The sequence below is a fragment of the Neomonachus schauinslandi genome, chromosome 5 (assembly GCF_002201575.2).
Source record: "Neomonachus schauinslandi chromosome 5, ASM220157v2, whole genome shotgun sequence".
NCBI classification, from domain to species: domain Eukaryota; kingdom Metazoa; phylum Chordata; class Mammalia; order Carnivora; family Phocidae; genus Neomonachus; species Neomonachus schauinslandi.
In genome coordinates, this window is record NC_058407.1 from 3,132,053 (window position 1) to 3,149,374 (window position 17,322).

The 17,322-nt window shown below is 55.6% G+C and overlaps 1 protein-coding gene across 3 annotated transcripts in view; it reads right to left on the reverse strand.

Annotated features, from left to right (window-relative positions):
• The window catches only part of TBC1D22A (TBC1 domain family member 22A), a 319,187-nt gene that overhangs the window by 24,264 nt on the left and 277,601 nt on the right, over positions 1-17,322 (reverse strand). For all 3 annotated transcript variants that reach the window (XM_044915765.1, XM_021687821.1, XM_021687820.1), the window contains one exon: positions 14,756-14,851. In XM_044915765.1, coding sequence (XP_044771700.1) covers positions 14,756-14,851 — 96 coding nt within the window. The remainder of the gene's footprint in view (positions 1-14,755; positions 14,852-17,322) is intronic.

A 17,322-nucleotide genomic window follows, 5' to 3' on the forward strand; every position in this document is an offset into this window, starting at 1 on the left:
TCTGGTAAGCGCTGTGAATTGTGCAAGACTGTTGAATCTCAGATCTGTACCTCTGAAACAAATAATGCAATATATGTTAAGAAAAAAAAAAGAAGAAGAAGAAGGTAGCGGGAGGGGAAGAATGAAGCGGGGGAAATCGGAGGGGTAGACGAACCATGAGAGACGATGGACTCTGAAAAACAAACAGGGTTCTAGAGGGGAGGGGGGTGGGAGGATGGGTTAGCCTGGTGGTGGGTATTGAGGAGGGCACATTCTGCATGGAGCACTGGGTGTTATGCACAAACAATGAATCATGGAACACTTCATCTAAAACTAATGATGTAATGTATGGGGATTAACATAAGAATAAAAAAAAAAAAGAAAAGAAAAATGGACCCTGAAAGAGGCCAGATCTCCAGGTGAACTCAGTGTCCATCCCAGGGAGGTCAGGGCTTGGTTCAAACTGAACATGACCACTTGCTTATCTTGACATGTGTCACTTAGGTAACGTGGCATTTCCACGAATGCTGCATGTTCTCCTGCATCCCTGACACGTCCAGCGTGGCCGGGCGGTGACAGCCCAGACCCCGACAAGGCTATCGGGGAGGGGAGCAACACCTCTCTCAGCGTGCTGCGCAGGAGCCACCAGGGACAAGGACAGCCAGCAGCCCGGGCAGGCGTCCCAAGGAGGCCCGAGGCCCAGTCACGGGGGTGAGGCGCACAGCCAGGTGCAGAGGAAAGAAGGCCGCTCGGTGGGGGGTGAAGCAGGAGGCACAGGCCAGGAGGGCGCACTCGTCCCGGCCGGGTCGTGGAGGCCCCATAGCAGAGCCGCACCCTGACGGCCTCCTGGAGCCAGCGCTGTGGCCGCTGCAGGGACCCTGGGACATGACACTCCAGCTCAGCAGGGCAGTGGGGCCTCGAGGCCTGACTGGTTGGGGGTGGGGAGGATCCAGTCCCACCAACGGGCTTCAGCAGGCGCTGTGATGGGCAGGGCCAAGCCCTGACCTCCTCCAGCACGGGAGGCCGCACGGCTGTGCCCGTCGGGACGCTCCCCTGCGGGACGTACGAGGGCACAGCAAGATCTTCAACATGCGCAGGTAAGTGGGGTCAGGATATCGGAGCCAGAAGGAGCTGAGCAGACACCCGCCTAGTGGCTCCCCATGGGGCAGAGCCTCCGCATCACTGGGGGCCCCTGCAAGCCCCCTAGACCAGGACTGCTGGGGCTGAGGGCCAGGCACCTGGGCTTTCAAAGGTTCCAGTGTGTTTGGATTCTCTGCCATGATGGAACAGATGGAAACAGAACAGATCGAACACTGAAGATCGGGAATGAGGGGCCAAACTGAAGCCCACCTTCCGATCGGCCTCCCAGAGAGAAATTCGACAGGCCTTCGTAACGTACGAAACCTTTCAGAGGAGAAAAGCTGGAGCCTTCCAGAGCACAGGGGCCCATTGGCTGCTCCGGCAGGACAATGACAGACACGTCCCCCGACGCCCAAGGGGCCACAAAGAGCAGCTCCAGTGGGGGGTGGGGCTAGCAGTAGGTGCCAGGTAAAGAGCTGCAGTCCACAGACACTGCCAGCAACGGGCGGCAGCACGGAGCACATGGAGAGAAGGAGGCGGCCGCTGAGGCCGACCACCGCTCCGTGCCCTGGCCAAGTGCACACAGACACGCTCCTCTCAGGCCTCCCTCCCCGCGGCCCCCATCGGGAGGCCCAGAGGCCCAGCTCTGCCAAAGCAGGAAACAAAGCAGCGCCAGGAGCATCAGGCTCCGAGGGAAGGGGGCTCTCCCGAAGCGCAGGGACCCTGGTCCGAGGGGCGACTATGTGCAGAACACCTGCCGTCGACCTCCCGGAAGACGGCACTTCTCGGAAGCCGCTGGGATGAGTCAGTGAGGTTCGCGGGAACCAGGACCACTGCGAACGGCGAGGCTGACAGACGCAAGCAGGGCGGAACCGGGTGACTCCGCATGAGTGACATCTGCCAGGCTGCGAGGAGCAGCCCCACCTGGGAGTGTGGCTGGGCCCCCCCTCGGGATGGGGGGGGAGGTGTCGTGTGTGTCTGTGTGTCTGTGTGTGTGTGTGTGTGTGTGTCAGTAACCAGGCAAGGCCTCCGGGAGGAGGGTCCCCAAGAAGGATGGGCGGCCAGTGGAGGGTAAGAAGGCAGGTCTTTCTGCTGCAGAAAGTAACTGAAGTTAAAAAAATCAAGAAATAGCTACTTAGATCGGCAGAGATAAACATAAAAAACAAAACAACTTAAAAGGCTGAAATTGGCCGCCTCTTGACCTGGGAAGAGGTGGGGAGAGGGGCACGCTCGGTAAAAAGCCTTTTATAAATTTTTGTCTTTAAAAATCACACACGTGGGGGTGCCTGGGTGGCTCCATCGGTTAAGCGTCCGACTCTTGATCTCAGCTCAGGTGCTGATCTCGGGGTTGTGAGACGGAGCCCTGCGTTGGGCTCTATGCTGGGCGTGGAGTCTGCTTACAATGAAACAAAAATAAAAATAAAAGTAAAAATCACATACACGAATACCTTTAATATCATAAAAACCATCACAAAAGGTATGTGTCTGGGGCAAGACTATTTGGAAACAGTCCCACCGCACGCACCCCTCCTCTAGGTTCCAGAAGCCTCTCTGCCGAGCTCATTTCCATGAATTTATGGAGATTCCATGTCATGGAGAGAACTGCTGGACCAAGGAGCCATATCCTCAGGCTCTTAGGGCCTCCAGCGACGGCAGTGAGGGTCGTGTAATAAGCCAACACTGGCTTACCTTGGGGTGCATTAGGCTCCTACTAAACCACCCACGGGACGTGTGGCTCTCAGGAAGCGTGCAGAGACCCCTCATCGACAGGACCCACAACACAGAGTCTAAGCACCACCTCCTAAGAGGCCACAGTATTCATCAGAACATAATCTCAGGAAAGAGGAAGAACACAGAATGACCCTTGAACCGGGACGTCCGGAGGAGAGGTGTGGACATGTCCCTGGCTCTGCTCTCGGGCTGGCGGGTCAGGGATGCACGTTTCCACGCGGGCTGAGAGTCGCACAGTTTGCCTGGTGCGTCCTGCCATCTGAGCGCCCTGAACGCGGGGGACTGAGACGCGCACCGGCTGGGGCTCGCGTGCTCTCTCCAGGAGCCAGGGTCGGGGGCTGGGAGCGGCCCGCGTGCTGCCCCACGGTCACCGGGGTCTCGCAGACTCAGGTGCCAGCAGCCCAATCCCACGGGGAGAGTGAAATCCATCGCAGAGAGAGACGATTTAATAAAAATATAGATATGTCTAAGGACAGTCGGGGGACAAAATTGATTTTCTCCAGTCTTGTGCAGACTCCCATTTCCCTCAAAAATGCCTGGTGTATTCCGATCACGGCGAACAGGAAACACTCAGGGGAGGAGCGTCAGGGGCTGGGTCAGGGCAGGAAGGACCCAGCGACAGCAAGAAGGGACAGGATGGGGATGGGAAAGGGTGGGATGGGGGTGGACAGGACGGGACAGGACAGGATCCCAGCTCCTCTTCCCTCCCCCGCCACTGAGTCTCACCAAAGCCGGCTGCCACCCCCACAGGGGCTCCTTCTGGAAGGAGCACTGGGGAGCTGTGGAGTGGACGCCGGGGCAGCGGGATGGGCAGGTGGGTGGGCAAGGAGAGGCCTGGGTCCCTTCAGTCGGGGATCTGAGTCTAGCCCGCACAGCTCAGGGTAGAAGGGCCGGGGAAGACCACCTGTCCCAGAGAGAATGCCCACCAGGCACATCCCGCGAGGTTGCTGCACAGGACTTGTCCCCATGGAGGACACTGGATGGGAGGCCACCCACCCTCGTGGCCACGCAGGGAAGCCAGATGCCACACAAATAGGGCCACCCTGGGCAACAATGAAAGCACAAGAGGTCTTCCTGCGGAGAAAAATCCAAACAAATTCCCCAAGAGGCAAAGGAGAGTTTTCTTCATGACCATTTAAGCAAACTTCCTCACGTGTAATGAGGAACGGGCCTGTTGTTCAGAGATCAAAAGAACAGGATCAATTCTTTCCCCTGCCTCGTTTTGTAAGAGATTCTGAGAGTGCATGTGTGTGCGTGTGCAAAGCAGCTCCAAGCGCCTCCTCTGTCCATGACCTCATGCACCCCTCCAGCAATCCCATGAGCTCAGTGGGGTGCCCCCATTTCCCCTTGCCAATGAGGAAACCGAGGCCAGATGCTCCCAAACTGTCCCTTCACTGTTCTGCACCCCCTTCTGGATTGGTGGGTGCAAGCCTTGGGGGGCCCCCAGCCTGGGCATGGCTCACAGCACACACAGCCACGCAAACCCTGCACCAGAGACACACACACTAACCCTGCACTACACACGACCACACAGCCACACACACGCCACCACACGTGGCCACGTAAGCCCTACGCCACACAAAGCTCTGCAAACCCCACACGACAGCACAAACCCCACACTGTACCACACCACTCTGCACGTGCTACATGGCCACACAAACCCCACACTTAAACACACACGGCGACCCCCAGAAGCACGTGACAGCACAATAATCCACTTGAAGATTAGTTCTCAATTGACCTGATTTTGTCTTTAAAATGTCTCGAGATGATAAAGAAAGAGACAACTGGTCTTTACTTTGGCATTTCGTGACATTTGCTGCTTCAAGTGAACACAGGGTGAAATTCAAACCGTACAGAACCATTAACCCACTGACGGGCGCTCGGCACTGCAAAATCAGTCTGCTTTGACAAAGACGTGACACCCTGCCCAGGGGGCCATTTCTGGGACCTCGAACTCATCAGCTGTCAGCGCTGTGCATGCGCCAGGGCCTGGGACGGCAAGGACCTGTCCGAGAGCACGCGGGAACGCCACGTGAAGTGCGGAGCAGCAGACCGCAAGTGGCCCTCCGTCTGCACCACGCCGCCCCGCGTGGGAGGAAAACCAGCCGGAAAGTCTGCCTGGACTCCGACCCCTCTAGTTTCAGGGCAAAGGGGAGAGTGGGGTGGCCCAAAGCAGAGCAGAGGTGCTGCCCCGTCCTCCCAGAGGCCCGGGCTGGCAGAACTCTATGGGGACACTCGCCGGCCTCCCAGAGGGGCTGCGACCTCCCGGTCATCTATGCACGGCCCTCCGAGGGCAAGCACACTGGAGATGACAAAGCCCCTCCCAGGTGAGTGAGAGCGGCTTCTCTCCACCTGCTTCCACGCGGAATGCCACGCGGAGCTTCAGAGGCCGGGAGTCCGAGCAGACAAAGGCTCGAGCTGCGGAGCGCTCGCTCTGAGGCCGCCCATGATGTTGTGGCACAGGGACGCCCACGGGCCCCGCGGTGAGGCAGCCTCAGCCCACTCCTGCACGCCGAGCCCCGCGGCCTCCATGAGGCCCCGACTTTGGGTGCTGTTGCACTTCTGTAAGTCAGAGATGCCCCCAAAGCTGTTTCCTGACCACGGGTCTCTGAGATCTGCAGGGGTGCAAGTCGGGAGGGCTGCCGAGTGCAGGGCTGCGCCCGAAGAGGGGCTCCAAGGTCACGTACTAGAATCCGGCCTGGTCTGCAACAGATCCTGCGCGGTTACGAGACGACTTCATCCAACCCGCCTCTGAGGAAGGGGACCGATGACAGGGCATAAAGAAGCTCCGTCCAATGATTGAAACCGGACTTTTGAGAGTGACCTGCAGGCTGGCTGCTCAGGGCGGTCAAGAAGTCCCCATCGCGGGCGCCTGGGTGGCTCAGTTGGTTGAGCGGCTGCCTTCGGCTCAGGTCATGATCCTGGAGTCCCGGGATCGAGTCCCGCATCGGGCTCCCTGCTCGGCAGGGAGTCTGCTTCTCCCTCTGACCCTACCCCTCTTGTGCTTTCTCTCTCACAAATAAATAAATAAAATAAAATCTTTAAAAAAAAAAGAAGTCGTCCCCATCGCAGCAGCTTGGCCAAAGGGAAGGGAAGGTCTCAAGAACCCGTGTGCAGCCTGAGCCACCGTTGGGGGGAGGGGGTTGGCCAGAGTTCATGCTCCTCCCTCTTCATGCACCCTTCGACCTTTCACCTTCTTCCCTCAGTCCTCCTTTCGGGAAGCATCCATTCCCATCCCACTGCACACGGGCGCCTACGGGCACCGCCTCTGAGGACCATATGGGTGTGCATGTGTGTCTGCCCGTGTGCATGAGCTGAGGGACACATGGGAGCACAGGGGATCCCACTATAGAGGGACACCAGCTGTGGCACCAGGAAGGACCTGAATGGCGGAGGCCAGCGTCACAGAGCACTGGCTGGACCCCTCACTGAGCGGTCTCACCTCCTTCACCTCGGAATGAACCCAAGGGGAAAAGCCATGTTGACCACATAGCGAGAGGATGTGGAAAAGGTTTCAAAAGTTCAAATAAGAAAATGAAATTATGCATAATTCCACTGACCAAAACTAAACGATGCTAACAGTGTGACGTGTTTCTGTTAAGTCTTTTCTCTGTGCAGACGACACAAGCAAACTCAGGGTCACCTTTATATCTATACATGCATGTAAATCTACATATGTATCTCATACGTGTGCACATACACAGACATGTTCTTACCCACGTAGCATGCAGATGTACAGTCTACGTGCGTACATACATTTTACATGTATGCTCGTATGTGGCTGGGTATTTCTGTGTATCCTGCATGTGCCTGCATGTGCAGACCACGTGTGCATCTGTAGATGCATGTGGAGCGTTGCACACGCCCATGCATATGTACATGTGTGCATACGAAACACACATCTACACACACAGATGTATACGGATGTGTATAATTTCAGATTGTGCTTTTCCCTTGCACAGCAACATGCTGCAAGCACTTTCCCACATCAGGAACTAGTCTTTGAAGACAGGATTTGGGACAGTTGTGGAATATTCTAACCAGCAAGGACTATAACCTAGAGAACTGTCCTCCTAACACTAGATGCTCAGGGTGTACACGGTTTGTTTTCACAAAATTTGAACAAGGGGAACTACTGGGTCCGGGTAAGGCTGTGGACGTAAATTGCTAACAGCTCTCACCCCTGCAGGAAGGAAGGACCATGCCTGCTCACGCCGGCTTCTTCGGTGTTAAAGAAGTGCACTGTAAAGAGCGTCGCTAATTTCGCAGGTGGCCTCCGTCTCACTTTTCAGTTCTTCAGGATCGACTGGGAGATACATGCGCCCTCACCAGGCAGCTGCGTAAATTCCTCTGTGGACTGACCACTGATCACTCTCCCGCAGCAGCTCGTGTGAGCTGTCTGCATGTTACAAACATGGACTACATCGGATCCCGTCTGTGAGTTCTTCCCTGTGTTCCACCTGCCGTTTAACTTTGTGGATGGTGTTTCAGACGGACAGACGTTTACAGTTGCGAGGTTGTGTTTACAACGTGTCCCCCTAGAGACAGCAGGCATTTTCTCGGGTTAGGCACCTGGGACTCTGGCTGTTGTAAACGAACAGCTTAGTGTGAGGTGCTTCCGCTCCACTGAGAGCCGGTCTCAGACCAGCAGGAGCCACACACCCAGGTCTGTCTGTCTGTCCTGGTTCACATGCTTGGGCTTAGGGGTCCGCACTTAGGCAAGGGTTTCTGAGTCACCCCCACCTGCTCAGACACCTTCTCCTCCACTCGGTGCCAGGCTCTGAGCCTCCCCCAGCAGGAGGCAGCAGGGGCCTTCACAGCAAACACCAGCACGGTGCGAGCGCACTCCCTGAGAGTCCACGCATCTAGAAAACCTATTTTTAATGTCCCTGGCACGTGTGTATGTACGCACGCACTGCACAGGCAGGAGCAGGGAGCCTTTGCTGAACACGCATCTATCATACTGCCGAGGCAGATGCGTGCTGCGGGCGCAGAGGGGACTGTCCCCAGTGTCCCCTACATACTGCTGGCTGCTGACTATAGATAGTCTTCAGCATGTTGAGATAAGGATTCTTTTATTTCTATGCTAGTAAGGGTAGAGTTGCTTTTTGGCTATTAAATGCAGGAAAAGCTACTATATTTCTTAAGAGATCATGTGACTTAACACCTCGGCTGGGCGCTAGGACGTTCCCTCAGCAGTGAGCAGGAAGAGCTAGCATGGCAGACCTGGTTCTCAAGGGGCCTGGTCGCAGGGCTGACCCTTGGCTGGCATCCAGAACATGCTCTTGAGAGGACCCCTCCATGGCAAAGCCGGGGCTCCATGCCAGCCCACAGACACTGCTGGTACGGCGTTCATGGTAAACACCAGCTTTCCTTCTGGGATCTGCAATCTTGGTGACCTGCCCCCAGTAAAAACCTTGGGCTCTGGGTGTCTACCGGGCTTCCCTGGGCTGAGACGAGGCACCGCTCCGCATGGCTCCCGTGGGGAGGGCACGAGGAGCCTGCACCCGGCTCCCCTACCCTCCTCCTGGGCACCTTCCCCCCACGGACCCAGCAGCACATCTCTGCCGTGTGGTGGTGACAAATCTTAGTCATGAGTAGGACCATATGCTGAGGCTCGTGAGCCCTTCTAAGGAAGCCCTGCATGAGTGGGGTCCCGACACAAAGAGATTTGTCAAGAGTAAACCAGTTCAGAATTCCTGGGAAAGAATTTTTTATGGAATATTTTTATTTAATATATTAATGGGCTAAATCTGCTGGTACTTTATCAAGGATTTTGGTATTTCTACCACAAGTGAAACTAGATTCTAATTTCACTTTTATAGGTGCTGTCTTTCATATTAATAAATAAAAAATTCCTTTACTCAACCCATGTTTACATTCATGCCTTCCCGGGTCAGGCACTGGGCCAGGGCCAAGGGAGCCTGGTGAGCAGGGCCGAGACTGGCCTGATGGCATGGCATTTCACACGGTCAGCTCTGCACACAGACAGACACGCGGAGAACAGACGCAGGTCAGTGATAGTTCAGAGTGAGACAGGCCGATGTGAAGGAAGTGCCTGGGCGTGCAGCTCTGAGAAACACAGGCAAGCTCCCCATTTCTCTAAGTCCGAGGTCACACGGCGACAGGTTCTTAGAAAGTTTGAGAGAACTCAATGGAAAGACAGTTTCTGACCTCAGAACCGTATTTAAAGGTAAGACTTTTGAAAATGTTGGAACTTACCCCAAAATTATGGATCCATTTGAGGGTTGTTTTTTTTACTTTATCTTGTGGCAATTCTGGCATTTTATATTCTCCCTAAATCTCTGCATTCTCCCTCCCCAAAATGCAGGAGGATGGATGTCTCCACCTGCATATCTGGGTCCACAGGAAGGCCAGCCTGCTTTACTGATATTTGTAAATGCCTTCTAAGTGAGAAGTTCTTAATTCTACTCACGAACTCCATTTTCTGACCCCTTCATTTATGTTCACTAATTCCTTTACCACCTTTATCGTATGTTGACTTTATTTTTCCCTATCTAACCTCTTGAGTTAAAGGGTTAGTATTTTTTTAATGTTTTTACAAAATAAAAACATGTTGGCTGAGAATCTGTGTTCAAGCCCAACACGGGTCACTTCCCATGTGTTTTGTTTTTTTTTATTGATTTAATATATTATTTATTATTTGAAAGAGCGAGCAAGGACAAGCAGGAGGAGGGGCAAAGGGAGAGGGAGAGAGAATCTCAAGCAGATTCCATGCTGAGAACAGAGCCCAACGTGTGGCTCAATCTCATGACCCTGAGATCACAACCTGAGCCGAAACCAAGAGTCGGACGCCAGCCGACTGAGCCACCCAGACGCCCCATATCTCATGTGTTCTTAAAAATCATTCTATATTTACACGATCACTTTCTTCTTGAGCAGGCTCCTTAATATCTAAATGCCTAATTATTCAGTTTTAACTTTGTTAGTATCTCACTGTAAAGGATTATGCTCAGTGAATATAGGCTGTATTATTCCAGCTTTTCAGACTTTGACAACATTTATGGCTTAGGTCAGATAATTTACTTTGTAAATGTTCCACAGAAACTTGGAAGACGCAGTGGTGGTTCGTACAGCTAAAACCACCCAAAGCTCTCAGGCCAGCCGTGGTTTCTGCATCTAGATTCACAATGACCTCACCTTCATCCACCACGTCTCCTCCTACGCTTGCTTCATTTGAGTCTGTTTCATAAAGTTCTAAATTCAAGTCTAACAGACAGAAGAGCACACAAATCAAGACCTCGGTGAAGGAGCACTGTGTCCAAGCTCCCAGAAGTTTCTGCCCACGATTAAGTGCCGCTAGGACCACCTATGACATCATCCTGTCTGCTCTGTTTAACTTTCCTCCTCACGACCTGACGGGAATCCTGCCAGCCTTGTTTCCTTCCTGTCTGTGCCACCTGCCCGCGGCCGCCCCTTCCCCTGCATGTCCTAAGGCCCCTAGGTCCTGGCTGCCGTCCTCTGAGCTGCGCCCCCCACCTCTCCCTCAGGGCTCCCTGCCCCAAAGCCATTCTGCTGCTACGTCCCAGTCCTCTTCCCCACGTCCCTGGCCCTTGGACACCGTGTTAGGAGTTAGGGAAGGCCAGGAGGCCTCCCTGGCTCTGTCTTTCTCAGGCTGTCTCCTGACTGCCGCCCCGCCCCGGCCCCCACCCCGGCCCCCCTGCACGCTCAGCACCAGCCTCGCTGACTTACTGCCAGTTGCAGAGCAGCTTGTCCAGCACGGGCCCCTCTCCTGGGTGCCCTGCCCTGCTCTATGCCTCTGCTACAGGCCCCCGCTCTGGCCCCACGGCCCCATCCCAGGCCCTGCACTGAGCTGCAAGCAGCCCCTCTACTCGTCTGTCACCCCAGCTGGCCCACAAACGTGGGGTGGGGGGGACAGAGTCTGGAGACAGATGGCACAGGGCCTGGCCCAGAGGGAGGGCCCTGAGGGCCGCGCTGGCCCACCAGGAACATCAGAGCAGACACAGGCCCTGCCGACAGGTGCTGCCCGCACCTGGTCCCTCCTGCTCCCACGGAGTGGCCACCCGCCATCCACAGGAGCCAAAGGGCCAGGCGCCTGGGCCAAGCACGGCAGGCCAGCTCCCCGAGGGCCTTCTCATGCCACCTACGAAGCAGCGGGAGCTCTCCCCACAACGTGGGGCACAGAGCCAGGCGCCCGCTCACATGGAGCTCGTCTCTGCGCGTGAATGGGGTGCAGACGACGGCCGCCCCACCGGGTCCTGCCCTGTGCTCACAGGCCCCATTTCCACTAACGAGGCTCTCCATCCACCAACAGAGATGAGCCAGTGGATTCCCGTCCTGGAAGTATTTCCTGACCTCTACGTTCCCGAGGACCCCACGGAAGGCCCATGCTTCCACTGCAAATTCCACACTCTGTTCACAATCATTTACTCTCCTTCCTCTGAAAAACTGCATGCCGCCACCTCTGTGTGTCTAAGGGACTCACTCTCCTCAAAATCAAAACAAAGATGCCGATTCCTCCGTAGGGAGAATTTCCCAGTCTCACAGAGCACCTCTGTGTCCACGCTGCCTCTGGGCCACAGTCCCAGGAGGCCGGCAGGACAGGAAGAGTCCGGCTGGGTGCTCCAACAAGCACCAGGGTGGGCACCAGGGTGGGGGGCACACCGGGCCATGGAGGCAGGGAAGGCTGGCTGTGAAGGAGGACCAGCGGGGTGGGGGCAGCACGGGGCCACAAAGGGCTGCACTCAGACCCCCACAACCATGGGATGCCAAATGAAGCAGCTTAGACTTCAGGGGATAAAGTGACAGGATTTTCTAGAGTGGCTCACTTGCAGCTATTTTGTAATGCTTGAACTTACAAACCAGCCAGAGATGCCAGCAAAGGCAACACCCGAAGCCTGACATCTCCCATCGGAGAGAAGGAGCATGCTCAGAGGGAGCACAATGCCTCGTGGACAAGCCTGCAGTTCTGGAACAGGGCTGGAGCCCCGGAAGTGGGAGCCACGCCAGGTTCGCACGCCGCCGGACACGCTGGAGGCAGCCCTTGGATGGCTTATTCGGCCACATGTGCCTGAAGGGGGATGGAGAGGGCCTCAGCCGCTCACAGCACAGCGAATCCCTCACCCTCTCTTGCCGTGAGCTCTCTTGCCGGGAAACAACCCCCCCCCACCCAGAGGCCCAGGAAGAGGCGGAGCCTGCTGGATGCACCCTCAGGGGACATAAGACTTTGTGCACAAAGAAGGTCCTTCCACCCAAAGACCCTACAAAAGCTCGTTAGAACAAGGCAAAGGGAGGGCAGAACCCAGGCTGTCGGCACAGAGGCTCAGACCTCAGCGGCCGGTGGGGATGGGAGCAGGCAGTGTGTGGAAGGGGTGCACTCTGGTGCCGTAGGAGGGCTGGGAAACTGAGTCATCTGCAGGAAGGGTGGGGCGAGCTCTGGCCGGGACGGCCGATCCTCAAGTTAAAGTACAAAGCTTCTGGGCACTAAGACTCAGGGCAGGAGCGAACGCCCACTCCAGAAGGTGCCTCCCTCCACCCAGAGAACCCAGCAGGCCCTCGGGGATGTTCACGGAACCACACACAACCAGACCACCGGCCTGGACGAGCCTCCGAAGCCAAGGTGCACTGTCTGCCCAAGTTCAGGGGAACTGAACCCAGGGGGCAGAGCCCATCACCTCTTACCCGGTACCTGCAACAGGGGGCCTGGTGGACACCAGGGGAGTCTCCTTGCTCCTGGGAAGCCTTTCTCCTCGGGAAAGGACTTAAAGCAACACTATTTCCCAAGGGGCACATTACAAGTCTGCACAGAGTGAGAACGGGGGCTTTTAAAGCCTCTTCCCAGGAACATTCTCTTGCTGGAGACTTGGGTTCTTGGTCTCAGTCACTCAGGCTGTCCTCCCTGGGTGCACTCATTGTCCTAAAATGTCACGATTACAAACACGATTCCCCCACGCTCACCAGGACTCCAAAGGTTCTTTATTTAATTTCTGTTTTCCTATTTCCTCTCCCATTTAGTTCAGTCCTCCACAACTCACTGCCGTGTTTGTACCACGCACTCGGTCAACCCCCGCGACGCTGAAGCCCTGGGTCGTCCCCTGCCCCCCACACTCTGCACAGGCTCTGCTGGTCTCCTAGCCCCGTGAATCTCAAGCTCGTGCGCAGGACTCTGAGAGGCCGGCAAGCCGCTTTCGGCCACTGCCCGGGCAAACCTTCTCAGCAGCACTGGGGAAGGTCTGCAGCCAAACAGCAACACGCGGGGCTCCTAGAAACGGTGGTAAAACATGGCGGGCGAATGAACCATGGGACTTGGCAACACCTCTTCCAAGCCCCCAGGAACACCGCCACCCGGGGTCATCTGCCATGTGGCAGAGCCCCAAGCCGCCCCCTCACGGGGGCTCTTGTGTGAGGAGCGTCAGACGGGAGGCCCCAACGGGCCCGGGGTGAGGAGGGGCCGGGGCCAGCCCAGCACCGACCTCCTGGCCGGCACCTTCCCCGGACCTCGCTCAGGTCCCTCGCGTGCAGGGCTGCTCCCACCTGCCATCCTCCAGCCCAGTGGGGTCACAGCCCCGCGTCAGCCCCGTCCTGGCACTTCATACTAATGAACACAAGCTAGAAGCACACTCCCCACGACGTGAGCCACCCTGTGGGAAGGGGATCCTGGTGGCACTGTCCCTATTTGGGGAGGAGGGGAGGAAATGGGGGGCAGAGTGGCAAAGCCCCTTGTGTAAGGTCACTCATCTGTTATGAGTCTCTCTCCCCAACCAGAACTCAAGGGCCAGTGGGCGAGGGACATTTCCCAGGCACACATGGCTCAGGGCTGCCCAGGGTCAGGGCTCAAGAGTGATTTCTGGGGCAATGACGAGCCTCCCACCTTAGCACATTCTCACGCACAGCACCCCACGGTCATGAACTTCTATCGCCCCGAGTTCTGTCTCACCTCCCCCCAGCAGGCAGAGCTCCAGGAGGGAGGCAATGAGAATCCCACACGTGGTCAGCCTGGAGAGCCACGGTACCCCGGCATCATCTATTCTCCAGGAGGCGCTCGGGGAGTCAGCCCAAGCCCAGGGGTGTGTGCTGACCAGGGTCACACCACGGCTGGCCACTGTGCCCCGGGGAAGCTGTGCCCATCTCCCTCAGAGAAACACCCAGGCTCTCCACGGGCCAGGGTCCGGCTCAGCCAGCACTCTTCTCCCAAACCTCCCACAAGGAGCCAGAGTGCCACAAGGCCAAGCAGACTGCCCAGAGCCACCACACCGTGACCCCGGACATAGGGCCTACTAGTTTGTCCCTGACCTAGAAGCCAAGGGGCTCGAGGAGGTGAAGTGGCCAGACTGTCCCCAGCCAGGTGAGGCAGAGCCCGGTCCCTGGTCCCCACCGATGGTGTCCTCTTCCGTGTACCTGAGAGGCCCCACCTTCCCAGGTCACCAGGCAGAAGGACTCAGGCACCTGGGGTCCCAGTGGATAGCACCCTGTGAAGGGGTCAACACCCCCATGGTACTCAGGCCACCACATGGAGGCACACTTGGGGGTGGGGACGGGCTGGGGACTCAGCACCCACGGAGCCCCTAGTCGAGCACAGAGCTTAGTGGGAGCCAGTGTGGCTCTCCACCAAGTCGCTGAGGAAACTGCCCAGAGAGGCCAAGCAACATGTCCGAGTCACACAGCTGCCAAGCGGCCAGCCGCCCAGGCCGTCTGCTCACGGACCAGCACCTCCCCTAACGCATCGCAGCCCTGAGCCACCCCTTGGGGCCACGCTGTGGAGGACACACACAGGCTCAGGAAGCACCCCGGAAGTCCGGGAAAGGGCTGAATTTCTGGCTCCGGGGGAGCGCGGCCAGCCCACTTTCCTGTCGGCCGAGCTCACCAACAGCAAGAGGTCAGGCTCGCAGCTCCAGCACAGACAGCCCCGGGAACGACAGTGTCATGAACCACCCCCAGGAGAAAATCAAGTGCAGGGCCTTTTGAGAAGGCATTTACTTACCTGGAAATCCCGCTCTTCTAGAATTTCCTTCCTCCATCTCACCAGAAAAGCAGCGCAGACGTACAGGTGGAAATGAGAGAAGCCGTCAGGTTCAGACTGCAAGAGAGAACACAGGGGACGTGAGTGCGCCCACACGACCACGTGGCCACCCGGCGGCCAGCTTACCCCCCCACCAGGCAGAGCCCCCAGGAGCTCTCAGACAGCGCAAAGCGTGCATGACTTGCTCGCTTTTACTTTTTCTCATCTCCTTCGCACCAATACAGGCTTCTGATGAAGAGGAGGTGAGCAGCTTGTTCATCCGCCTCTCCTGCAGAGATGACAGCCAGCAATAACAGAAGGCAGACCATGAGAAGGCATCCTGTGCCACAAACCGGGGAGGACACCTGCCCACAGGGGCCGGGTCACTGGCAGGGGCTGAACTGCGGTCCTCGCTCCCCCAAGGGCGCCCCCAGGGAAACGAAGCCAGCTGGAATCGGTGGGGTAGGGAGGAGGCTCCGTGCACATGCCCCTACCACCCCACAGGCTCCTCACCAGGCCAAGGCTCCCTTCCCACCAGGGGTTCAGCTTGCCCCCTCTTCAGGGGCGCCCCCTCCTCCCGTGCCTGGCCTTAGTTCAGGCATGCAGCCCCAACTTCTGAAACCAGGGTTCTCAAAACTCAGCTCTTCCCATTCTCTTAAAACACAATGGAGTTACAAATCAGTAACCAAAGAAAGCTCATAAGACAAAACAAAATCAAAATGAACCACACGTTTCTAGATTTTTAAAAAAGCATGCTAAGAGGGCGCCTGGGTGGCTCAGTTGGTTAAGCGACTGCCTTCGGCTCAGGTCATGATCCTCGAGTCCTGGACTCGATCCTGTGGGATCGAGTCCCACATCAGGCTCCCTGCTCAGCGGGGGGGGTCTGCTTCTCCCTCTGACCCTCTTCCCTCTCGTGCTCTCTGTCTCTCATTCTCTCTCTCAAATAAATAAATAAAAATCTTTTTAAAAAAAAAAGCATGCTAAGAAGTAAGCTATGGTTCCAACAAGTAAATCATAAAAGAAGGCAGAGCAGGGGATGTGGCCGCGCTGAGGTCCCTGGCAGGCAGGAGGGCTGACGGCACAGTGCTAGGGAGGAGGGAAGGAGAGACACTGGAGCCCGGAGTCCCACTTCACCGCGCTGCCCGGAGCTGCTGACGGGGCAGGCGCATCCCTACCCTACACACCCTCACCTAGCAGGGACCGCCGCTCTGCACGCTTCAGCCCCGATAACGAAGTCGGCTTTGCCCTAAGTCTTTCGGGTAGACAGTAACACAGAGCAGGTTAGAACACTCGCCCTGACTCACTGGAGTTCTTACTTCATCAGATGCTCTCCCTGCATCAATGACAGTGGTAAGATCGTTTCCCTTTCATCTGTTCATGTGATGAGTGACATGAGCATACTCAGTTCCTTAACGTCGTGCTAACCGTGCATTCCCGGAGAAACTCAATCTGGCCACAATGTATTACATTTTTTCATCACAGCTAGGCCCCATCCGCTAATGTTTCATTTAGAGGATTTCCATGTCCACGCTGAGACTGGCCTCCCGTTATCCTTTCTTGAATGCCCCTGTGCAGTTTAAGCATGAAGACTGTGCCTGCCTTTTTCTACCTGGAAACTATATGAACCACACAGGACTGGGACATCTCCCCTTGGCATGCTTGCTAGGCATGCCCTAGAAAACAGACCAGGCCTGATGTTTTCCCTGTGGAAAGATGTGGATTCCTGATTCAAGTTCTAACTCCTCAGACTCCTTCAAAATTTTTGAAAAATTTTCTTTCTCTAAGAATTTGTCATCTAATTTTTCAAATTTGTTCATAATATCCCATTTTCCTTGAAATCCCTGCTGCATGTGTAGCCGGATCCTACTGGAAATTCTTAGTACCACATTTACATATGCCTTTCCTCATCATCGTCCCCAATGGTGCTCAAAGTCTTAATTTTGTCAGTGTTCTCCAAGAACCAACTTCTGGGTCCATGTTCCATCCGCCAATCTTCTATACTTCCTCCACCTCTGCTCTTACCCTCACCATGGCCTTCCCACCGACTTGCCCTTCTTTGCTGTGGGTACTGTCTAATATACACAAATGCAGGGCGGCTTCAAGTTATGTTTAAATCATCCGGTCCTTTCTCTAACGTAAGATGGGTGATGATTAGCTCGTTAATATTTGGTTCTTCTTCATTTCCGACACAAGCAAGCATTTGAGGCAATGAACTTTATTCTGTGAGACCCACTTCCGATGCGTTCCACAGCTGAACAGTATCTTTACTATCCTTAAGTTCTAAGAATTTTCTGCCTTATGTTATGATTTACTTGTTTGAACCATAGCTTACTTATTAGCATGTTTTTTAAAGTGTATGAACATAAATGGTTCATTTTTTTATTTTGTTTTAACTTTTGAGCTTTCTTTGGTTATTGACTGGTAACTCAACTGTGTTACAAGAGAATGTGATCTAGGGGCGCCTGGGCGGCATAACTGGTTAAGCATCTGACTCTTGGTTTCAGCTCAGGTCGTGATCTCAGGGTCGTGGGATGGAGCCTGAGTCTGCT